Raw genomic sequence first — 26025 nt, forward strand, 5'->3', positions numbered from 1 at the left:
CACACTGCCTAACTCGAGGGCCTATGGCTCTAAGAAGACCGCGCCCCCACCTCCCTCCTCCTACTCACGCTGTAGCAGCAGTGCTCGTTAATGATGACCCGATTAGAAAATGTTTCGTTATGGGCCTCAATGTGCAAAGTACGTTCCCGAGAGTTCAGTGAGTTTTTCTGGATAAAATAAACGTAATCAACTCCTGCAATCTTCAAAACAGAAACAGAAAGAAAAACAGGTTAATGAATAATAACACCCAAGTGCAACAGAAACAATAAGCACAAATTCATTTTGGTTTGGGGGGGGATTGCCTTTTAAGGTGTTCTTTCCAGTTACCTTTTTCAGCAGTCGAGGAGCATCTATATCCAGTTTGCAGCGCCTTTCTATAACGTGAACAGCCCCATCTTCACTCCTGAATTCATTCACGGTGTCACTGTCCACAAACATCGGAATCAAAGGACAGGTAGGGAACCTCCTTTCATAGGCCTGTGAGCACGATTGTGAAAAAAAGAAACTGAACAAAGATACAGCCTGGCAGTCTGGCACTGATGGTCTCCCTGGAATAAAGGCATCTCTTCATACACACCAACAGTTATATCACAGCTACTCTCATCTTTACACCTTAAACTTTCATTATTTGAAAAAAGAAAAAGACATTCTGTGTGCACGGATTGGAAGACTCAACACAGTAAAGATGTCAGTTCTGCCCATATGGATATAGAGGTTTAACATAATTCCTTTAAAATCTCAGCAAGATTTTCTTTCACAGCTTATGGACAAGAGTACTTTAAAACTTACACGGAACGGCGAAAATAGCTAAAGCATTTTAGAAAAAGAAGACGATGTTGGGAAGCACCCCTCCCCATCTCCGTATGAACGCTCACGTTGCGGCTACAGGAATCCAGACTGTACGCAGGGGTGGCAGGAAAGACACAGAGCTTGGTGGGCAGAGTGGGGCGCCACAAACCGACCCCCACAGATGTGCCCCCACTGGTGTTCCCCCAACAGAGCTCGTAAAGCAATTCAACGGAAGAAGGATAGCCTTTTCACAAATACTACACACATCCATAGGGGAAAAAAAAGGAACTTGATGAACCCCATACTTATAAAAACTATCTCAAAATGGATTATGAACTTAAATATGTTTATAAGGTATTTTTAAAAATTTATTTTTTGACTGCACCATGCAGCTTGTAGGATCTGAATTCCAGGACTGGGGATCAAACGTGAAACGTGGGCCCTTGGTAGGGAAAGCACAGAGTCCTAACCACTAGACCACCAGGGAAGTCCCTGTAACATTCTTGAAATGACAAAATTATAGAAATGGAGAACAGATTAGTGGTTGCCAGGGGGCGAGAGGGGAGTGGGTGTGACTATAATGGGGTAACAGGAGAGGAACCCTTGGAAGATGCTCTGTCTCTTGACTGTGTTGTGTTGATATCCTGGATGTGATGCTGAACCATCATATTTGTTGTGATGCTGACATATTTGATGTGACAATCTCTTTGGATGTAACTACTGGGGGGGAGGGGGAATGGGTAAAGAGCATGTGGAATTGCTCCATAATATTTCTTGGGAATAATATGCTATTAATATCCTATAAGTCTATTTCAAAATACAAAAACTTAAAAGAAAGATCTGCTATATAATTTGTCCAAACTTTTAGAAAATGCACATAGGCACCAGATTTAGTTTGCTCCATAGCCCTCTGTGAAGACTACTGATCTAAAGATACTGTTGAATTCACACTAGAACTGAAGCCGTCCAATGGCTCACAGGCACGGATGGGCAGGAAACCACAGGACGGGGGATGACAAGTGTCTGGCAGTGAGAAGAAACCTGAAAAATGAAGCCCAGGGCTCGCCTCTCAGTTCTGCACTGTCAGGTGACTGACAGATGCCACTCCCCTCTCAGGCTGCAGGAGAAACAGGACAAGGGAGCTGAGACAGCCCATCTTAAAACTAATGACAACCAGGCACAGATCTGAGGAAGAAATTTATGGTGCTGAAAAGATTAATCTAAGTGTGGAAGTGGCACACGCTGCTCTGACTCTACCTCTAAAATGGTGGGAGCAGTTTCAGAGCACTATCATGCTAAACAGTCAGTCTTCCTGGAGAAGTTCCACAAGCAGTCACAAGAGACCCCATGAAACACCAGAGCAACGGAGCAGCCCCTCCACTCAGGATGCTCATGACCATCTCCTTCCAAGTGACTCGGTTTTCTGCATGTATCTCATCTCCTCTCCATCACATTATAAGTTTCCCCAGTCTGAAACACTGCTGTCCACGTTATTTACAAGGCACCAAGCCAGGCAATATGCGAGGGAGGGGAAGAGGAAGCAGACAGTTCAGGAAATGGAGTCAGGGAAACACACAAGTGTCCTAAGAATAGGCAAGTGCTCTAAGGGCTCAAGGAGAAAAGAATAAACAGCTTGGAGGGATGGAGGCCTCGGAAGGCTCCAAGGGAGAAGAGGCATGAACGCTGGGCCTCAGCGTGGAAAGGTCTGTACATAGTCAGCGATGAGCGGAGAGCATTTTCAGGAAAGACAACCCAGGAGTGCAACTTTGAGAAAACCTCGGGGTGAGCAGGGACCCACAGCCAGCAGGGGAGGGAACTGGTGACCTGCGACACTGTGACTGTCACACTCCTGCTCAGCACCGACCACGTGGCCAGGCCCCCAGGGTGGGTGCACGTGGGGGGTCCTGGTGGGGGACCAGGACCAACAGAAGGGCCTGCCTTCCTGGAGCTGCCCTCCCCGCGGGAAAGGAGGGGATGCCACCATGTGACCGGATGGTCTGGAAGGGAGGCACGACTCACGTGGTGACCAATTGTATTTGCTTTTTAAATGTTTTTACTTTGGGACTTGAAAATACATTCTTCATACTTAGCTACTCCCCTTCATTCAAATATATTCTGAAACCCGTAACTGCTAGCATGGATATAAATCACAGGAAAATTCTCTTCATGCCTTTTATAATAAACAACATTTAAGAAGTTTATTCAACTGCTGAGATCATACCTCAGATAATTCAGGCCTCAATGAGGCCCTAAAATTTGTTAGTATTAGGTACTGCACACACAAACAATTCTAGAAAAAAAATTGCTGAGTATCCTTTGTTCTACACCCTGACACTGTCTAAATTTTCCTACATTAAAAACAAAATGGCTTTGTACATTCCAGCACTATGACATGTCAAGAAACTGAGACTACAAGGGCTTCAAAAAAAAAAAACAATTCTTAAATTACATAAAGGGTAGAGTAAGTCCTTAGAAAGAAACAACCTATACTCAGCTCTTTACCACTTAAGTACCTATTATATCATTTGCAAAATACCCACAACATCCTTTAAATTCCTGAAATAGAGTGGTCAGCATAAGGCATTACCCATGCAGGCTAGACCGGAATTTAAAACAGAAAAAACTTTCCACTCCCTGTACATCTACCCCTCCACATAGACTCGTATGTGCAGAGACACTCATTTTCTCCTCAGTATGCCCCAACCAGATGGTATTTGAGGTACCCAGGCTAAAGAGCCACTAACACAGGAGTTGACATGTTCCCCTCCAAAGCTCTGTCCGTGTGGAAAGTGCTTAGTAAGCATCTAGCCTCCTCCCTCCACTCAGCTACAGGGCAGAGACCAAGTCCTACTTCTCTTTGATTAAGAAGAAGAAGGACCTTACTCAACGTCTGAAACAGAGTCACTGTTCAATAAACATTTTTTGAAATACGGAATAAGAGCTTCCTAAATAAATCAGTGAGTCCCGCTTTTTGTTTCTGTGCTCACTTACCCTGGCTTATCTTGAGGGGATATGTGAAGCTATTGAATTTTGTATACCGTTAGCACAGAAAACTCTAACTTTCTAGAGGATTAAGGGAAAGGAAGACTGAAAGAAGCTGACAAAACTTTATAGTCTCTGAAATTGCCTAGGATATCAGCAGGATTCTTGCCTGGGAAATCCCATGGACAGAGGAGCCTAGCGGACTATGGTCCATGGGGTCGCAAAGAGTAGGACACGACTTAGTGATTAAACCACCACCACCACCACCCTAGTTTTCAGCACAAACTATAACCTATAAAGTTTTTGAAGCCTCTGAAAATTAGAAGCATTCTAATTCTATTAAAATATTTTATTAAAAGCATTTACATTCTAGCTCTATCTGGAAGGGCCTAGAAGATATGACACCTCAGCTGCAATAAGCAAACTTAGCATCCAGTTCCTATTTTCCAAATACCACTCCCTACTAAAAAGGAAGCTGTGCTCCTTGGGGAAAAGGCTGATTACCAGTCTGGAGCAAATAAAGGTCAAGGTGAGTCTGAAGCATTTCTTACCAGAAATCAAGGAAGTGCTCAATGACTGATGGGAAACCAGCCTGAATGGGTTCCCCTTGTCAATCCCTGGATAACTGGAGCACCAGAAAGAAAAAAGGTGATAAAGCATTATAAACCATATAGAAATACTCAAGAAAAATGGGCTGGGAAGGAAATTTAACAGAAAAAGATCATCTAATAATCACAGAAGGAATGACAGAATTAGAAAAACCACATTCTGCAACCATCAGTTTATAACAACTGATTCAAGCAAGGATCATCAAGGGATGCTACAGAAAGGGGGTTGCTGGAAGACACCACAGCCTCAAATTATGGTCCTGCTGGTTATGAGTGACAAAGGCACAATAGAACCGCTTTCATGGAAAGAGCTAGTAGACATCACCTTCACCAAATGACTGTCTGGGAACAACTTGACAATCTGATGGATGCAATGGAAGCACACACAAGCATGAGTCCTCATGATGCAAACGGCGAACTACAGCTAATCAAGAGGAACAACTAGACAAACCCAACTTATGGAATATTCTGCAAAACAACCAGCCCGGACCTTTAAAAAAGAAAATCTGTCAGATTTTCCTGGTGGGTCCAGAGGTTAAGACTCCGCCTTCCAATGCAGGGGGCATGGATTCAATCTCTGGTCAGGGAACCAACATCCCATACGCCATGGGAGTAGCCAAAAATTAAAAAAAGAGAAACTGTCAATGTCTTGAACAAAGAAAGCAGGGAAGTGTCTAGAATTAAGACAACTGAAGAGACAGGGTTATCGAAAGCAAAGCTTCCCTGGCTCCTGGACTGGAATAAACATAGCTCTAGAGAATAGTTAAGGAAATGCAACCATGTATTACATATTAAGTAGTAGTATTCTATCAGTGTCAGATTTCTCAGTTGTGATAATGACAGTTACATAGGAGAATATCTATTCTATTAGGGTATTTAGGGCGAAAGTGTTAAGCTATACACAGCTTACTTTCAAGTGGTTCTATGGAAAAAAAAATGGTATATGTGTGGGAAAGAACAAAATAAAACCAACATGTTAGTTTAGGTGAAATGTATACAGGTGCTCACTACACTTTATCAACTTTTTTAATAGAAATTTTTCAAAACAGAAAGTTGGGAAAAATATTAACAGGGAAAATTCACATGAAAACCAACAGTGCCTCTGCACATAACTGATTAAATACAACACCGTCACAATTTCCACATGAAACTGTATACAAGGTTAGGTGTGCCCACAGCCCCAGCCCAAGGCAGAGGTCAGGTGTGCAGCCCAGGGGGCTCTCCTCATGGAGCCTCCTCCCCCGGTGGCTTGCTGTCACTCGGAGGTGAGATACAGGCCCAGGGAACTCAAGCTTCTGGTTTTTCAATCCCGATTTTATGAAGTGACCCTATTTTTAAAACCCTGTTTGGGCCAAAGAGCCCACACTTGCAGGCCTTCAATTTTATTTCTGCAGGAGGAAATCTCCAGAAGTGAGGAAGAACCCCACATTTCAACCATCACCAGGTTCCAATCACTGTATCAGAAAGAAGAGCCAAAGGAATGTTCAAATGCCTTTTTTTTTTTTGCCTACTATCTGCAGTATTATCAAGTCATTTCCTAATCACACTCAATATTTATCTAATACAAAAACCAAGAAGGGCTGAAGGGAAGTAACTCTTCCAGAAGTAATTGCTTCAGAGGGAGAGGCATGTTCTTTGATGTTTCCTCTTAAAAGGAAAAATTACTTTGGGAAGAAAAATAACCACTGTAGTCATTTGCTGGCTCTCTCCAACACAGCGGTCATTTCGACGGTAAAAGCAGCCTGTTCCACTCGCCTCTGAGAGGAGGGCCGCTTCTCAGTGACAGCTCCCTCCTACCTTCCAACACTCACCCCTCCTCTTTCAAAAGGGATTTCTGAGCCTGCAATTTGGGAGCTTGGCAACAGTACTTTCAGTTTTTAACCAACCTTTGAATGCAATTATGACATACTAAAAGCTATTACTGTGCTAAAGAAAACCATGTTTCAGTGAAGACATATCAACCTGTGAATTAATAAGCTTAACATTGTGTTCTGCCAGGAAAACTCATCTGAAAGAAATTCCTTAAAGAACCCACCTTTAAATTGAACTCTGTTCAAAACTATAAAACTCCTAGAGGAGAACACAGGCAAAACACTCTCCGACATAAATCACAGCAGGATCCTCTATGACCCACCTCCCAGAATTTTAGAAACAAAAGCAAAAATAAACAAATGGGACCTAATGAAACTTAAAAGCTTTTGCACAACAAAGGAAACTGTAAGCAAGGTGAAAAGACAGCCCTCAGATTGGGAGAAAATAATAGCAAACGAAGCAAAAGACAAAGGATTAATCTCAAAAATATACAAGCAACTCCTCCAGCTCAACTCCAGAAAAATAAATGACCCAATTAAAAAATGGGCCAAAGAACTAAACAGACATTTCTCCAAGGAAGACATACAGATGGCAAAAAAACACATGAAAAGATGCTCAACATCACTCATTATCAGAGAAATGCAAATCAAAACCACAATGAGGTATCATTACACGCCAGTCAGGATGGCTGCTATCCAAAAGTCTACAAGCAATAAATGCTGGAGAGGGTGTGGAGAAAAGGGAACCCTCTTACACTGTTGGTGGGAATGCAAATTAGTACAGCCACTATGGAAAACAGTGTGGAGATTTCTTAAAAAGCTGGAAATAGAACTGCCATGTGACCCAGCAATCCCACTTCTGGGCATACACACCGAGGAAACCAGATCTGAAAGAGACACGTGCACCCCAATGTTCATCGCAGCACTGTTTATAATAGCCAGGACATGGAAGCAACCTAGATGCCCATCAGCAGACGAATGGATGAGGAAGCTGTGGTAGATATACACCATGGAATATTACTCAGCCATTAAAAATAATTCATTTGAATCAGTTCTAATGAGATGGATGAAACTGGAGCCCATTATACAGAGTGAAGTAAGCCAGAAAGATAAAGACCATTACAGTATACTAACACATATATATGGAATTTAGAAAGATGGTAACGATAGCCCTATATGCAAAACAGAAAAAGAGACTCAGATGTATAGAACAGACTTGTGGAGACAGACTCTGTGGAGAAGGCGCGGGTGGGATGTTTCAAGAGAACAGCATCGAAACATGTGTATTATCTAGGGTGAAACAGATCACCAGCCCAGGTTGGATGCATGAGACAAGTGCTCGGGCCTGGTGCACTGGGAAGACCCAGAGGGATCGGGTGGAGAAGGAAGTGGGAGGGGGGACCGGGATGGGGAATACATGTAAATCCATGGCTAATTCATTTCAATGTATGACAAAAACCACTGCAATGTTGTAAAGTAGCCTCCAACTAATAAAAATAAATGAAAAAAAAAAAAAAAGAAAAAACTTTGAAAATGTCCCAGAAAAATAAATAAATAAATTGAACTCTGTTAATACCCAATTTAGCCAAAAAACTAAGCCAGCTGCTTTCCATGGAGAAACCTGGCTATCCTATGGCACCAGACATGACCTTCATAAAGAGGCCGGGTTTACAGTGAGTGAAAAAGCTAACTGTCGCTTTAGACTCTCTTAGAAATGGAAGTCATGAAGTGACCCGTTAGTTGCTCAGCTGTGTCAGACTCGAGGCAGCCCTGTGGACTGCAGCACTGCAGGCTCCTCTGTCCGTGGGATTTTCTGAGCGAGAACACCAGATGCGGGCTGCCATTTCCTTCTCCAGGGGACATTCTTGACCCAGGGTTCGAACGCGGGTTGCTGGTGCTCAAAAAAATATACAGCCCATCAAGAAAATGGACCCAAGTCCCTCAGAGTTATATTTCTATTAATTCTCTCTCTGAAATTACACATATGTAAAGAGGGCCTGTACATGCAGCCCTACGCCAAGGTTCTAGAGAACACACAAGTGAAAGACATAGGAACATGCAACGGTCCACAAGGCAGCAGGGGGCCCCCCAGGAGAGGTGAGCAACAGGGGGTGGGCTACAGGACGACGCCCTGCCTGGGTGGCTCCAGAGGCTTCTCGGAGGCAGTGTGTCTGCAGGGGGTCTTGAAGGGCAGGCAGCTTTAGAGAAGTAACCAGCAGAGAAAGGAACATTCCGGGTTGGGGGGAACAGGAGTAGAACGACATGTCAGCTAAGCTGGAAGAGTCTGTGGCTGCCACTCAAGAGCGAGATGACCATCTAAGCTGACTGCAGACATGAGAAGTGACGACGGCCCAGGGGACCCAGGGGCCCTGCGCTGTCACAATCCAGCCCTGGTGGCCCCCGCGCTCCCCCTCGGAACGGAGGTTCCAAGTCAGATGCTATTTGTGAATGACTGCTCATACTTAACAAGATAGTAACAAAACCAAAATCTGTGGATATCTGTGCCCTTTGAAGGAAAAGTTACAATTCAGTCAGTCATAACATATACTTCATTCATCCAATTACTTACTGACAACCCAATCAGATCAGCTATCTTCAAAGCAGTACAAGATTAGCAAATGAACCATGGTAAAATGGCACACACAACTATATTAGGTAAGTTCTGTATTCATCCCAAAGTCACTTCCCTCAATTCCCAGTCTTCAGATGGACCAATATACCAAGTCATAACAAGAGGATTGAAACCTGCTAGTAAGATCAAACAAGAAAATATAATGAATATACTAAAACTAAAAAGATACATATAAAAATTTAATGTGCCCCAAGCCATTTCCCTCTAAGATAAAACATATCTGAAGCTTAAATTATGAATTTCATCTTATACAACCTCAGATTCCACGATCCCAATAACACTCTTTTTACAGAGGTAGTATTTAGTCTGAAAGACTTCAGGTCAACCCGTGGTGCCATAGGTCTAAGGAAAGGGCATTTAAGAGACTTATGCAACCCAACAAAGGAGGTTGATTTCTTTGCTAGAGCCTTCTCACTGAAATGTGATTGTGTGACGACTGCGGAAGGCACAATTATGGCTGAAAGAACAGATGGTGAGAGCACAGCTCACACACAGAATGCACCAAAACGCTCGCAACTACAAATATTTTAGACAATTTATTTTTAAACCAGGAACACATCCTTTTCTCCCAACACCTACCCTCACAGTTAGCACACAATGATTTAACCAGCTCTGTTTATTTTTGATAAAGTAGCCATTTCATCGTGTATTACTCTACACAACATAGGGGGACAGGCAAGCCCTGGAAGAAATGCTGAGGGATTTTGTATCAACACATCACAGTTCCTTTTACTCACTCCTTTGCTCCAAGAGTACTAAACATGAAATGTTTTTGTTAAAGGATAAGAACTTTTGTTAACAGACTGACAGAGCTACTGGATTTTCAAATAAAACTCAAAGGGTAATCAGGATGCTTGACTAACTGCATCTCGTACATGTTAGATTAGAAAACTATGGCCCATACTTGTCCAAACTGCTTCCTGTTTCTGAAAGATCTCAAGACTGACCTTTCAGACAAGAGCCTGGGGCCTCCATACTTCCAGTGGGTTTATTATCTTGAAGACAATCATGCGTGACGTTTCTGACTGGTCATCTGGAGTCATCTGTCCTTAAAGCACTGTTACTTGGTGCAGAATGCCAGAGGTTCCCAAATTTTGGTTCATGGCACCCTTGGAATCTCAACAACTTTTTCACGGTGCCCCAAGGCCAAAAGAAATACCACTTATTAGATTATGGGCTCCAAACAATTTAAAAAGCATTTGGGTCTTAATAACTTAGTAACCATTTGAAAAATAATCTCTTATTAAGTTGAATAAGAAAATGTTTTTGCTTCAGTCCTAAATAGCGAGAATGATCTGAGGATGTGTGTGTGCTCCCCTTAGACTCACGTTGCCGCTGCTCTGAGTTCGGGCGGCACACTGACTTCTAGAGCAGCAACCACCACGAAACCCCAGCCACATAAAGATGCAACACCATCGAGGAAATGCAGTGGGATCCCGAAACTGCGAACTACCCTGAACTAAGAGTTTGCAGTGTTTATGAAATGTGGACTATCACAGTGCTTCCTCAGAAACTGAAACTGTCCTATAGCCCACGGGTCCTCTGGGGTGCCTCTGAACACACTTTGGGAACTGTGCCTCCAAGGGCTCTAAATTTTATTCATTCATTCATTCACAAATTCCTCTGCCTATAAATACATTATTCAAAATACAAACAGGGACTTCCCTGGTGGTCCAGTGGTTAAAAAATCACCTTGCAATGCAAAGGGACAAGGGTTCGCTCCCTGATCAGGGAACTAAGATCCCATATGTGTCAGGGCAACTAAGCCCACGCACCATAACGACTGCGCCTGTGAACCACAATGAGCGCCTGAATGCCATGACTACCGTGCCTGTGTGGCACGACTACTGCGCCTGTGCGTCACAATGAGCGCCTGTGCACCACGACTACTGCGCCTGAGCGCCACTAGACCACCCCTGTGTGTCACAATGAGCGCCTGTGCACCACGACTACTGCGCCTGTGCGTCACAATGAGCGTCTGAACGCCATGACTACCGTGCCTGTGTGGCACGACTACTGCGCCTGTGCGTCACAATGAGCGCCTGTGCGCCACGACTACCGCACCTGTGCGTCACAATGAGCGCCTGTGCGCCACAACTACTGCGCCTGTGCGTCACAATGAGCGCCTGTGCGCCACGACTACTGCGCCTGTGTGTCACAATGAGCGCCTGTGCGTCACGACTACCGCACCTGTGCGTCGTAATGAGCACCTGTGCGCCACAACTACTGCGCCTGTGCGTCACAATGAGCGCCTGTGCGCCACGACTACTGCGCCTGTGCATCACAATGAGCGCCTGTGCGTCACGACTACCGCACCTGTGCGTCGTAATGAGCACCTGTGCGCCACAACTACTGCGCCTGTGCGTCACAATGAGCGCCTGTGCGTCACGACTACCGCACCTGTGCGTCGTAATGAGCACCTGTGTGCCACAACTACTGCGCCTGTGCGCCACAACTACTGCGCCTGTGCGTCACAATGAGCGCCTGTGCGTCACAATGAACACCTGAACGCCACGACTACCGCGCCTGTGCACCACGACTACCGCACCTGTGCGTCACAATTAGCGCCTGTGCATCACAATGAACACCTGAACGCTACGACTACCGTGCCTGTGCGCCACAACTACTGCGCCTGTGCGTCACAATGAGCGCCTGAACGCCACGACTACCGCACTTGTGTGCCACAATGAGCATCTGAACGCCACGACTACTGCGCCTGTGCGTCACAATGAGCATCTGAACGCCACGACTACCGTGCCTGCGCGCCACAACTACTGCGCCTGTGCGTCACAATGAGCGCCTGTGCGCCACAACTACTGCGCCTGTGCGCCACGACTACCGCACCTGTGCGTCACAATGAGCGCCTGTGCGCCACAACTACTGCGCCTGTGCGCCACGACTACCGCACCTGTGCGTCACAATGAGCGCCTGTGCGTCACAATGAACACCTGAACGCCACGACTACCGCGCCTGTGCACCACGACTACCGCACCTGTGCGTCACAATTAGCGCCTGTGCATCACAATGAACACCTGAACGCTACGACTACCGTGCCTGTGCGCCACAACTACTGCGCCTGTGCGTCACAATGAGCGCCTGAACGCCACGACTACCGCACTTGTGTGCCACAATGAGCATCTGGACGCCACGACTACTGCGCCAGTGCGTCACAATGAGCATCTGAACGCCACGACTACTGTGCCTGTGCGCCACAACTACTGCGCCTGTGCGTCACAATGAGCGCCTGTGCGCCACAACTACTGCGCCTGTGCGCCACGACTACCGCACCTGTGCGTCACAATGAGCGCCTGTGCGCCACAACTACTGCGCCTGTGCGCCACGACTACCGCACCTGTGCGTCACAATGAGCGCCTGTGCGCCACGACTACCGCGCCTGTGCGCCACAACTACTGCGCCTGTGCATCACAATGAGCGCCTGTGTGCCACGACTACTGCGCCTGTGCGTCACAATGAACACCTGAACGCTACGACTACTGTGCCTGTGCGTCACAATGAGCACCTGAACGCCATGACTACCGTGCCTGTGCGCCACGACTACTGCGCCTGTGCGTCACAATGAGCGCCTGTGCGCCACAACTACTGTGCCTGTGCGTCACAATGAGCGCCTGTGCGCCACAACTACTGTGCCTGTGCGTCACAATGAGCGCCTGTGCGCCACGACTACTGCGCCTGTGCGTCACAATGAGCGCCTGAACGCCACAACTACTGCGCCTGTGCGTCACAATGAGCATCTGAACGCCACGACTACCGCGCCTGTGTGCCACGACTACCGCGCCTGTGCGCCACATTGAGCGCCTGTGCGCCACGACTACTGCGCCTGTGCGTCACAATGAGCGCCTGAACGCCACGACTACCGCGCCTGTGCACCACAACTACTGCGCCTGTGCGTCACAATGAGCGCCTGAACGCCACGACTACCGCACTTGTGTGCCACAATGAGCGCCCAGGTGCACAGCTAAGACCCAAGGTAGCAAATCAATCAGTAATTGTATTTTTAAAATGAAAACAAATGCGCTTCAATCCAACTGATTATCCTCTACTATCAAACTTTCTATCAAATATAAAAGGTCCAGTGTTCAAGTTAAGTTTCCAACTTCTGCATAAAGGCCTTCAAAAATCTAAGAGGGGTTAGCAAACTTTTCGCATAAATGAAGGGTCAAACAGTAAATATCTTCAGCTTTCTGGGCCAGTCTCTGTGACAAATATTCAACTCTGCCTTTTGAGGACAGAAGCAGCCACAGACATGTGAACAAACTGAATAGAGCTGGGTTCCAATAAAACTGTATTTATAGAGATGGAAATTTCATACACTTTTCACATGCCATGAAATAGTCTTGAATTTTTCCCAACTGCTAAAAACCATAAAGACCTGTTTTAGCTGGTGTACAAAAACAGACACTGGGAAAACTGATTCTGGGAAAGACTGAAGGTGGGGAGGAGAAGGGGACGACAGAGGATGAGATGGTTGGATGGCATCACCGACTTGATGGACATGACTTTGAGTCAGCTCCGGGAGTTGGTGATTGACAGGGAAGCCTGGTGTGCTGCAGTCCATGGAGTCGCAAAGAATTGGACGCGACTGAACTGAACAAAAACTGACAGAAGGCTGTCGTGTGCCTACTCCTGATCTAAGTGATTAACTGTAACGGGTTCCATTTAATTATTTTCCCCCAAAACTCAGGAGTTATTTTAAATGCCAGTCAAAACCATGAAGGATAAAAATTTGAAATAAAGGATCATAAGGCCAATGGACTATCACTTGTACTTAACTGCTCTCTGTTACACAAGGGGGTCTGAACTTCTAAGTTATGCACTTCTAACTTACGCACACAAATCTGACTACATACATTTAACTCAAGAAAGAAGTGGGAAGGAGAGGAGAACATGAATGTGAATAAGGAGGGTAACTCTCACCGTTCCACTCAATGAACAGGTGCGCTCTAGAGCCACCTCTTCTATAATCTACAGCCACCAACCACATGTGGCTATTTAATTAAAAATTAAACAATATTAAAATTCAGCCCCTCAGTCTCACTAGCCACATTTGAAGTTCAAGAAATTGCTCTGATCTTGGCTGACTCACAATGCTAACTTAACTATGGTGATGGTCTCACAGGTTTCACACATGTCAAAACTCATCCAATTATATATCTTTAAAAGATAGTTTATTAGTTGTCATTTACATCTCAATAAAGTGGGGAAAAACAATAAAAACATAAATACATATAGTTTTAATTGGCAGGCCAACTCTGGGAAGCATTTCTAATAGTGACCAGTATTTCCTGATAAAGAAGCTTGATTTGCCGTCATCAGCACAGCAGGAAAACTCCAGGTTAAATGAAAAGGAAAGCAGCACGAAGGCATTATTCGTAACTGCCAAAAACAGGAAGCAACCAAGATGTCCTACAAAAGGTGAATGGATAAACAGTCTGTGCGTGGTACATCTACACAATGGAGCCTTATTCAGCAATAAAGAGAAATGAACTATCGAGCCACAAAAAGAGGTGGGAGAAATTTAAATGATTACAGCTTTGAAAGAAGCTTATGTGAAAAGGCTGCAGACCGAATGATCCCAACTATCTGATAACTGGAAAAGGCAACACTACCGAGAGAATAAAAAGACCAGGGGCTGCCAAGTGTTGGGGAGAGAAGGTAGGGATGAAGGGTGGGGCACAGAGGAGTTTTAGGGCAGAGAAACCACTCGGAGGACACTGTCCTGATGGACATGGGACAATAGACATTTGTCAAAACCCAAAGGCCTGTAAAACACACAGTGAATCCTAGCAGAGACGATGGATTTTAGTTAATAACAACATATAAACACACTGGCTCACCAATGAAAGAAACACACCACACAAGATGTTAGTACAGGGGAAGCTGTAGAGGAGTATATAGAAATTCCATACTACCTGCTCAATTTTCCATAATGTAAACCTAAAACTGCTCTAAAATGTATAACCTATTAAATATGAAAAAAAAGGAGTCACGTAACACCTTGGCCAAAGGTAAAAGCCTATTAACTACCTGAGCTATTGGAAAATTTTTAAAAAGTTCTTCTAAGAAGAACCTAGAGAAATTCATAACATCCTTTATTCAACATTCTCTCCAGCGACAGGCACTGCAGAGCAGGCAGCCAGGATGCAGGAGGGAAAGACCAGGGTCGTCCCTGCCAAGGGCTCATGAAGGGGGCAACAAACGCAGGAGCAGCCCCCAGCACCACTGCCTAGGGGTAGGCTTCACAGCCACACGGCAAGTGGGTTCACAAAGGTTAATGCATGTACTAGGCAGACTCTTCCTACGAAATGAGCTTCTCCCCACTTTAAAATGAGGAAACAGAGGTTGAAGGAAGTCAAGTTCCGGAATCTGAACCCAGAGCAGCGTCACATCTCAGGGGACAGGCCCCGGGAGAGAAGACCCAGCTCAAGACCCAGAGAGCGCCTTGGGAAGCGTACTCGGCATTGTTGAGTAATTCATCTTCTTCATCTTCAATTTCATCTTAGTTTCTTCATTTTTGATGTGAAGAATTGTAGAAGATTAAGAAAAAGAAAATGGAAGAGTGTTTGGCAGCCCTGATACAGAGTAAGTACAATACTCAAAAAAAGAGGAAAAAGGTGTCTGATCACTAAGCAAAGACACTGCCACCCACAGTCCAGGAACTGATTTAGCTTGGCACAGAAAGAGGAAGAGAATCTAATGTGAATGGCTTAAAAAAAAAAAAAATCACTCTCAAAATCCTTGCTCACCAGGCTAAAATGACAATTTTACCTTCCATGGCCCTAGAAACACAAGATGTAAATAACATGAGACTTGGCTGGAAACCATTTTAAGTTTATAATTAGCCCACTTTAAAAAAAATTAAAAAAGGAACCAGGTGTGAATAATATCATAGAGGTCTCTTTCCTTCTATAAGGAAAAAGAAAAAGTCAACAGAAATAAAGATAGAAATGACATCATTTCAACTTAGGGATTGAGAGTAAAATAGTCCCTTTGTAGTATGAAGAAAATACAAGAAATATATTGATTTAGTTATATAAGTCATTAATTCTACACTTAACTCAGTTGCTAGAAGCAGATATGGCCCTGAAGATTTAACATGACCAAAGCTGGAAAGAGAACTTTCATAAGATAAGTGGGGGGAGAGGGACTGCTGAGGAAACAAGATGTTCCCTGAAAGGTTTTGGTTACAGGGAACCCTGAATCAGGCTTAACGGTAATGGCAGTAACATGTTCCACAGAATGAAGAAACACAATATACTTGGACGGGAAAGAACCTGCGTCAGGAAACCAATGGCTCAGCTCCCATCTCAGCCTGAATGAATGTAAACATCAGACTATTCCCACAGCCCTGGAGAGTCACCTACTGTTTGTTTCAAGGACAAAGCCCTCTCCGGGTAACCTTGTACAACTGTCTACCCTAGCGCACCAGCATGCAGGGCCTCAAACTGTTTTAAACTCACAGCTCCTAGCAACTTCCGAGCCACTCCCTCCCCCACCCCCGCCACCCAACTATCAGGTACTGGACTCAGCTAGCCCGCAGCATCCTTTCCCTCCTCGCCTCCAGCACTGTCACTTCAGGACGCAGACACCAACCAGGGAGCCAGAAGGCAGTCGACAGAGAGCCTGGGCTCATGTATCAGCAGGCCCTGATTTGAATCTCAGTGGTACCACCTACAAGCACCAGCCTTCTGTTACAGAAAAAAGGGAGAATGGCTGCAAGTCACCAAAGATGGAGCACAAGGGGGAAGCTTACTGCCTGGCTGGGAACCGGGTCAGCACAGATCAGGCAGGAGGGAGGAGGAGGCTGGGGGAGAAGGACTGGGGAGGAACCTCAAAGCAAAGAATGCAAACTGGCTTTGTCCAAAATCAGAAAAGCCCAGAGTCCGTGGCTGTCCTGCTGACAAGCGAGATCCGGGTTTGTGTGGAGGCGAGCCAAGCTGCAGGTAGTCTGGCCGTGTGTGCGGCCACGCAGAACCATGGCACCTGCACCAGCTCACTTGGCAAGCAGTTTAAATCTCAGTTTCCTCATTTGTACAGTGGGATAAGAGAAGCGCCTACCTCTAAAGTTGTAAGTCCTAGTTGTAAGTCCTGGGGATGTAATATCCAGCAGGGTGACTATACTTGACGACACTGTATTGTACATCTGAAAGTTGCTAAGAGATCTTAAAAGTTACCATCACAAGGGAAAAAAATGTGTAACTGTGAGGTGATGGATGTCAACTTTTATGGTAATCATTTCACAATGTACATAAAGTATTACACTGCACACCTTAAACAAACACTAAGGGTTTCCCATGTGGCACTAGTGGTAAAGAACCCACCTGTCAATGCAAAAGACATAAGAGACACGAGTTCGATCCTTGGGTCAGGAAGATATCCTGGAGAAGGAAATGGCAACCCACTCCAGTATTCATGCTTGGGAAATCCCACGGACAGAGGAGCCTGGCGGGCTACAGTCCACAGGATCGCAAAGAGTCGGACATGACCAAAGTGACTTAACACACACACACACAGAATGTTATATGTCAATTACAGCTCAACAAAGCAGGCAGAGTGGGGAGAAGAGCCTACTGCACAAAATAAGTGTGAGCCGTGAGTGAGACAGTAGCACACTGCACCCCATACAAGCTCATCTTTAATCCTGGATCTTTTAGGTGTTCTTTAAGTGTTTCTTAAACGGTGGTTCAGCTCTGGGACCCCCAGGGGGCCTAGAAACCAGATCTCCCCAACAGGCTGTACCCTGGGTTCAGCTGCCCACGGGGTGCCGAAAGCCCAGCGCAGAGGCCTGCTCTACCACTCCCCTCCAAGAGATAAGAAGACCCCTGAAGGCAGAACTTGTTTGGAAATTGCTTACTGTCCCTCTATGGCTCCAGCCCTACTTTGCCTCTGGTTATACAACTAACAATCTCCAATGAAACAGACTTAAAAGTTTTAAGCTTTAAGTTCAAAACATAATACAGTTGTATTTGAGGACTTCACAATTGAAAATTTCCATCATGAAAAAGAACCATGACCATGAGAATCACAAACTTCACAAAAGGACATTTTCCCCCCCACCATTCTCCTGCAGGGTGATGCAACAGTGTCAATTTCCACGGCTCTAAGTCAGACCCGGAAGTTGAAGACACTGCCATCCCAAGTTTCCACTCTTAGCCTCACCAGTCAATACTCAGTTAAAACAACTGTCAAAGAGCTATCACTCATGACCTACTGTGTGGAAGGGCTGCTCACTACCACTGATAATGGCTGAGCCAACAAGCCACTCAACTGAATGTTTATCCCCCTCTCCAACCTCTGGTTGGTTTCAACCTTGGTTGCATGTCAAACAAAACCCAATTTAAGCAGCTGATGGATCTAGAATTCATGAAAGTATAGCCAAACCTCTAACTCAAGAGAAATGGCTTGAGTAATTTACCCTTTTAAAAGATAGATGTTTCCTTGGACCTTTATTGTTGACCAGTTATTTTTCATTATAATGTTACTTAAATATGTAAGAACTAGGCAAAAACTCATACCATTATAAAACTCAAACTAACACAATATACATTTAACGAGAAGGATTACAATTTGTTGAAGACGAAGTCCTCCTCCAACATGAATACGGGACTGAGCAGAAGGGCACAGCTGCTTTCAAGCCCGGCAGGCCCTCACCCAGGGACGCTGTTTCGGGATTCACCACTCCTCTACCACTTCTATTTAAGTCTTTATCTGTACAGCCCCTGTCTGCAAAGGAACTTAGCTGATTCTTGCCTCAAACACATCATTTACATATTAGTTCCACCTCTATTCTTTTTGTATTTGCTTTCAACCATTAAAACAGTACTGTTAGGCAAACAACAGTGAAAAAAAAAATGGGCACAAGACCTCAAGAGACCTAATTTTCTTCAAAGACATAGATAGCCAACAGGCACATAAAAAGATGTTCAACATTGCTAATTATTAGAGAAATGCACATCAGAACCACGATGACATCACCTCACACCAGTCAGAATTGGCCTTTATTAAAAAGTCTACAAATAACAAATGCTGGAGAGGGTATGGAGAAAAGGGAACCTTCCTGCACTGTTGGTAGGAATGTAAGCTGGTGCAAAAACAATGGAAAACAGGATGCAAGTTCCTTAAGAAACGAGAGTTGCCATATGTTCCAGCAAGCCCACTCCAGGGCATGTATCTGGAGAAAACTATAATTTGAAAAGATATGTGCACTTCTAATGTTCATGGCAGCACTATTTACAATAACCAAGACATGGAAGCAACCTAAATGTCCATTAACAGATGAATGGATGAAGAAGATAATGGTATATCGAAATAAAAAGCACATTAACCAATCCCAGTTAGAAAATTAAAGGATACTAGTCAGAAAACACAGAGATACACACATCTTTAAGTAGATCTTTATACTTAAGATATCTGTCACTGTCAGTAAATCTTGAAGGACAAATGTTTCACAGGCCACAATTACTCGAGCCCTAGGCAAACAATGTCTGGAGTGTTACGAAGCGTTTCTCTTTTTTTTTATTTAAAAGTCAAATGACTGATCCATGATCCAACAGAATCCAAAACATGCCAGGACTTTTCAAAACTATTCCTAATCCATAAAACTTTCTAATAGAGAGCAAACTGAGGATATGTGACAATAAAAATAGCAGTTTTGCATATTCTTCTTCAAATGAAGTTGGATTTGGCAGAGCGCTGTTTCACTTTTCCAGAGTGTAAAAAATGAGTCCATGGACTTCAGAAGAGCATTTGGTGTTCCAGGGACCTGCAGCTGTCAGCTTTTATAGATGCCATGTGTTTGCCCACATAAAAGAATGTAATGAGCTATGGAAATATTATCCGGCCTCATGAACCAGAATAAAAGCGCCATCGTCAGTAGGCTGATAGCAAGAGTCGGTTTAATCCATCAGGAAAATATCTATCAAGCACCGTTTATTAAACGCCTGTTATACAAGTTGAGCCTCATGGACCCTGAAGTGCTTGTTTCTGTTTTCTCTACCACATCCCTTCCTTTATGGTGGGAGCCCCCCCACAGCGCATCCCCCCAGCGCATCATTCTACACCTGCTCTCAGATGCTGTTCTTTCTTTGTTATGAACTAACGGCAAAGGCAACCGTGAGAGGTAAACTAAAGCTGTATCTTGAACAGGTGGAATAAAATACAATGGTTGAATTCAAAGACAAAAAAAAAATCTAGAGAGATGTGCACTTATTTTTGGCTAACATAATAGTCAACTAGACTTTATAAACAGTAAACACAACAGCCAAGAAGTGGAAACAGCTTAACTGTCCACCGATGAAAGAATGGATAAACAAACTGTAGTGTGTATACACACACACACACTTAAGATTATTCAACTTTAAAAAGGAAAGAAAACTTTGACATGTTACAACATGAACGAGCTGTGAGGACAATATGCTAAGTGAAATAAGCAAGTCACAGAAGGATAAATATTGTGTAATTTCTCTTATAAGAGGTACTTAGAATAGTCAAATCTATAGAGACAGAAAGTAGAAAGGGGTGGGGATGGGAAGTCAGTGTCTAATGGGGACAGAGTCTCCATTTGGGAAGATGAGAATGTTCTGCAGATGAATGATGGAGATGGTCACACAACCTGTGAATGTCCGTGAAAGTGAAAGTCACTCAGTCGTGTCCGACTCTTTGTGACCCCATGAACTATACAGTCCATGGAATTCTCCAGGCCAGAATACTAGAGTGGGCTGCCTTTCCCTTCTCCAGGGGATCTTCCCAACCCAGGGATCAAACCCAGGTCTCCTGCACTGCAGGCGGATTCTTTACCAGCTGAGCCACAAAGGGAAGCCCAAGAATACTGGAGTGAGTAGCCTATCCCTTCTCTAGTGGGTCTTCCTGACCCACAAATCGAAGTGGGGTCTCCTGCACTGCAAGCAGATTCTTTACCAACTTGAGCTATCAGGGAAGTCAGATTGTACACTTTGAAATAGTTAAAATGGTAAATCTTATGTATATTTTACCATGTGAAAAAAAGAGTATAAATCTTTTTTCATACTCCACCTGAAAATAAAGCCACACAAATAGTTCAGTTAAGACAAGCACATGCTTGTTAACATAGTTTTGGTATCACTAAATAAACGCACAAAGAACATTCTGGAGAAGCACATAAAGCAAACAGCCTCCGTTTAGTACACGCCAAATCCTTCTAAACAAAGTGTAATTTACGAGAGTCTCTATTATACAATCTGTTAAAAGAATCTATCCTTTTGAAGATTTTCAAGTAAGAAAAAGTTATAACTGGAAGCAATTTTCTTTCTTCTTACGCGATTTGGTACAAATCAAATTAAGGACATCCGAACCAGTGGTCCTCCACCCTGCGCAGGCATCAGAACCAGGGCTCGTGAAACCCGACTGCTGGGCCTGCCCGGAAATCCTGACGCAGCCAAGAACTAGAATTTCGAACCGTCACAATTTGCATCCCAAACCAACTCTGTGTTAAATGAAATAAAGACAGGATGCGTTTGGGGATGAGCTTTCTAAGTAGTAATAGCATAAATACTGTAATACAACTGTCTCTTAAATTAATTTACTTCTTAAAATATATACCTTGCAGCTTTTAGTTCTGAACTTGGTTTTTAAAACATATATAGCCGCTAAGCTAGGAAAGAAACAAATGATTAGAATTACCTAATGTTACAGAGTAACTTTTCATTAAGAAAAAGGGTCATGTAATCATCAACCGCTCAGGTTTAAACCTGTAGAGATGGCAAAAAGAAAATCAGAATACCATTCTATCAGAGTCAAGAATTTTTTAATGAATTTTACATTCTGTAAGAGAACCACAGAAAGGAAGTTTTTTGATCGCAAAGAATCAGACATGACTTAGTGGCTGAACAAATTCATCACTATGGGAAAAAAGCCACTCAAACACTAAGTAATACATAAACCAGGACACGTTTTTCAGACAACTATAGTAATTATAAGCTTCAGCTCACTGAACATAAACTCTCTTTTACTCAAAAACCAATTTGCATCAGATTCCTTCAAAACACAGTATAAGTAGTAAATTCAACCAAAAGAATATGTTCCAATGTGACCTTCTGTTAAAATTTTCACTGCCAGAGGCAGAAGTAATGGCAGAAGCGAGAGTGTGCATCTCAGGACTCGCTTATTCTTCAGACAAATCCATTTCTGAGGCTTCTCTGTAGGCTCGGGAGAAAAAGCACAATGTTCTGGTTCCCACCCTGAAGATGCTTGTGTGAAAGGATAGGTGACAAGCTGCAGGGACCAGCCAGGTGACAGGCAGACAACAGGGCACAGGGCGGGAACTCCTCCGAGAACTGATCTGACCGGTGAGGGAAGGATGGAGAAAGGCCCTCCAGCACGAAGCCGGCAACATACGCACACTTGGGGAACGGCCAGTGACCCCAGAGATGCGACCGGGGAGCACGTGGGGGCCTCACCTGTGGAGACAAGGCTAAGAGGCGGCTTAGAAGCCAGGACGGGGCCAAGGATCTGAATTCATCTTGAAGGTGGGGTGCAGCCACTTGAGAATTTTAAACTAGCAAGCAATGTGATCAGACATCCAACTGGGAGACTCGGTGGCGGCAACCCTGGAAAAACGCAAGTGGGGCAGACAGGGCTGGGATGCAGGGCCCAGAGGACATGAACGAAGCTGTGATAGAGGCCGGGCCCACACCGTCAGAGGCACCGATTCAGACCCAAGTCAACAGACACCCTCAACGGGCAAGGGTCCGGCCATCACAGGGGCTGGAGGGGTGGGCGCTTTCAGGGGTGCCCGGGCTCCGGGTCTGAGGGTCGGCACATGACGGTGGCACTCCTCAGCAGCAGCAGTGCAGAGGAAAGGCAGAGCTTTTCAGAGGAATTTTCTTGTTTTTAACGTGTGTGCGTGTGTTCTGTTGGCTGTGTTCTTTGTGTGGGCAAGAGGAAGGGTGGGTACTGTTCAGACCTACTAAGTAGTCTGCCTTGGAATGGCCAGGTGGGGCTCTCCAAGCACGGAGCTGGCTAGACGCCTGGAGGCACCTGTGTGTAGGCTGAAGGTGAGCCAAAAGAGCTTTGGTTTATAAACTGACAGTTGAGGCCATGGGTTTAGATGAGGCTGGCCAGGAAGGGATGTTGGGTGAGAGAATTGGATTTTCATAATACAGCATTAACCACAAGTTAAAACTGTGATGTTCAGAAAACACAAAACTAGCTGAATAACTAGGAGGTCTTGAAATAGCAAAACAAGTTATCATTAGAGGGAGAGCCCATCTGTACCCAAGGCGGCAAGGAGGTGAGCTGAGTAAGGAAAAAAGCAAGGGTGACCAGAGGGAGGGCCAGAGGCCCAGGAGGAAGAGAACCACCGCCAGTCATCGAGTCAAACATGCTGATCAAGCCCTCAGACTCGCACTATGCATGTGAACAGTGCACTAGGAATATTCTAGTGCACATTGTGTAGGAGTGAGCAATGAAATACACGTGGCAGATTTCTGAATGGAAAAAGGATTCAGCACACATTATGAAATATACAGCAATTATCTTACAGGGTGATAATTACATAAATCTACATACATACAAAGGCTTTTCTTTAAAACAAGAACAAAACAAGGCCAGTACTCTCAAGATCAACTGTACCTTTCAAGGGAACTGTTAAAGCAACACATGCCTTCTGTTGCAACATGTTAAATTATCCCACTAGAAGTATATAAACTCTTTTCACTCACATTAAAAATCAAGGAAGATCAATGATCACACCTGCCCATCAAAAATTCTCTCTTCAGCGAATCTCTCTGGGTGCATCCCAAACCAGACTGACACCCCCATCCAGGGCTGTAAAGCAAAAACCACGAACAGAGGACAGGCCAGGGTGCCTGGGACCCCTCCTCGCACCTCGGCGGTCCCCAAGCACTGAGCACAGATGCTACACAGGGAGCCTCTTAGTCAGACCTGCCAGTAAATTAACTCCCTTCAACTGCTCTCCATGAACAGCAGGATCAAGGAAGTGGGTTTGGAAAGACCCAGTTTAATTTGAGAAAAAATGCTTTGCATCCTATTTGCGACTCAGAATTACAAAGGATAATCGCTGACTTCAATACCTATCAGCAATATCAGCAAATGTTTAGACAAAGCTGCTAAAAAGTAGCTGAACTGACTGACTTGAGGTCTGTGACTCCTCCTGTGCCAACTGGCTGTAATGAACAATTAAATCAGCAAAATGTTAAGGTAATTGAAAAGGACAAATGACCCAGTTTCTGAAACAAAGCGATGACACAAAAGGAAACAAAGGGAGAGGAGGATGTGAGGGAACAGAGGCGGCTGAAGAAACATAATAACTGAACACTAAGGTTTATCTGAAGGAGGATCCAAACAAGGTTAAAAAAAGAAAAAAAAGACATTGTGTTAGCAGAGAAAGTCTAAACATGGATTTGGCACTGGGTGATGTCAAGGAATTATTAGTACTCTTCTCGGGTGTGATAATGACACCATGGTTACCTTTTAAAAAGAAAAAGGTCCTAGGACTTCCCTGGTGGTCCAGTGTAGGGGACGTGGGTTCAATCCTTGAATGGGGAACCAAGATCCCACAGTGCACCACAACTAGAGAGAAGCCCAAGTGCCACAATGAGAGACTTGACACAGCTAAATATTTTTTTTTAAAGTCTTTACAGTGGGAGCTATGTTTCAGGATGAATTAACAAGATGCCTGAAATCTGCTTTTTATATACACCAGCAGGAGGAAAGTGGAAAGAATAAATGAAACAAACTGGCAAAATGTTGATGCTTTCAGAGCTACGCTATAGGCAAGCAGGTATTTATCAAACCTTCCTTTCTACTTCTGCATACTTGGAAGTTTCTATAATACAAGGTTTACCCTTTTCTTTCTTTTTTTTTTCTTAACAAAAACAGGTAAGTCAAGAAGGCAAGGAGCTGAATCAGATCCTGCTTTATTTCTTCTCGAAATATCCCCTACTGAACCACAGCTGTCTTCACCCTAGCACATTAAAAGAAAGTCAGGAGGCATAATGTGTTGGGAGAGTGGGTTTAGGAGAAGAGAAAAAGCCTGGTTCTGTACAAAATAGTGTGTGATGGAAGCACACTATGGTTGCTCATTGTCAAAGCTAAGTAAATTTGACCACATTACAGGTTTTAGTAAATGGAACAGAATTTACACTATGGCATTCAAAAACTTGATAAATGAAAAGAGTACAATCTCCCTCACTATTAAAGAACTGACCAGGATCCTTAATGTATCAACAGAGAAAACTGGATTGTTTCTCTCTATTCCTAGACTGAACAAAACTTTTTAAGCTGGTGACCCCCAAATGCAGACTGCTTATTCCTTTGAGTAAAAGTAAATTCTATTGCATACTAGGCTGACTGAAGATATAACAATACCTCCATTAATGAAAAAGATGTATTTCAACAACACACCTAATTATCAGAAACTTGGAAAGCATAAAAAGGCTCCGGGATAAAATCTAGGATGAGAGGCAGAGAATGTGCTTCGAAAAGAAAAACAAAAGATGGAATGAAAGTATTTCATAACTAAAGTAAAGGTACAAACCAAATATGCATGGGACTCAGATCAGTAGAAGAAAACAGAATCAGGAAAGAGGGGATGGGGGCTCTCGGTATCTTTGGGCAAGGAGGAGGGGTGGATGGGCACATGGGGCTTCAGGGGGCAGCCACCTGCCTCGGAGCAAGAGGACAAAGCCAGATGGGCTCCAGCAGGACAGAGGAACAGCCTGGAAATGGCTGCACAGGGTGGTGGGTTGGCTCCACCTCTCAGACTTCTGCACACCTTGCCCTCACCCCAGAAAGAGCGGACGGGACTGCATTTGGTGTACAGCCCTCCTTAAACAGCGCTGCAATACACAAGCACTCCCCAGGGTCCTCCACATGTCTCCCCAACTGTCCTGGTGCATAAACTGAATGGATGAAGTCAAGTTTACATATAAATACAATGGTCTATTTTAAAGAGACACACATTCATAGTTCACATGAAAACAAACGACTCTGCCGATTCACTTCACCTTGCATTTGGGCGTGGGACAGGGGCTAGCTTTCAGAAAGGGAAGGGGGAGGCCATGGACGTTTCCTGCCTCTCCCTCTGGCAGGTCTCCAGACCTCCCAACAGTCTACACAAGTGACCAGCCTAGTCACTAGGTTACAGAGCGAGTCTGTGGCAGAGCCCAACTCTGCAGCCAGTATCACA

The 26025-nt window shown here is 44.5% G+C and overlaps 1 protein-coding gene across 3 annotated transcripts in view; it reads right to left on the reverse strand.

The window, feature by feature from the left end:
- SEC14L1 (SEC14 like lipid binding 1) overlaps positions 1-26025 on the reverse strand; it is a 50161-nt gene that overhangs the window by 16626 nt on the left and 7510 nt on the right. For all 3 annotated transcript variants that reach the window (XM_020895887.2, XM_020895886.2, XM_070479908.1), the window contains 2 exons: positions 328-477; positions 69-200 (listed from right to left, as the gene is read on the reverse strand). In XM_020895887.2, coding sequence (XP_020751546.2) covers positions 69-200; positions 328-477 — 282 coding nt within the window. The remainder of the gene's footprint in view (positions 1-68; positions 201-327; positions 478-26025) is intronic.

The sequence above is a fragment of the Odocoileus virginianus genome, chromosome 17 (assembly GCF_023699985.2).
Source record: "Odocoileus virginianus isolate 20LAN1187 ecotype Illinois chromosome 17, Ovbor_1.2, whole genome shotgun sequence".
NCBI lineage: Eukaryota > Metazoa > Chordata > Mammalia > Artiodactyla > Cervidae > Odocoileus > Odocoileus virginianus.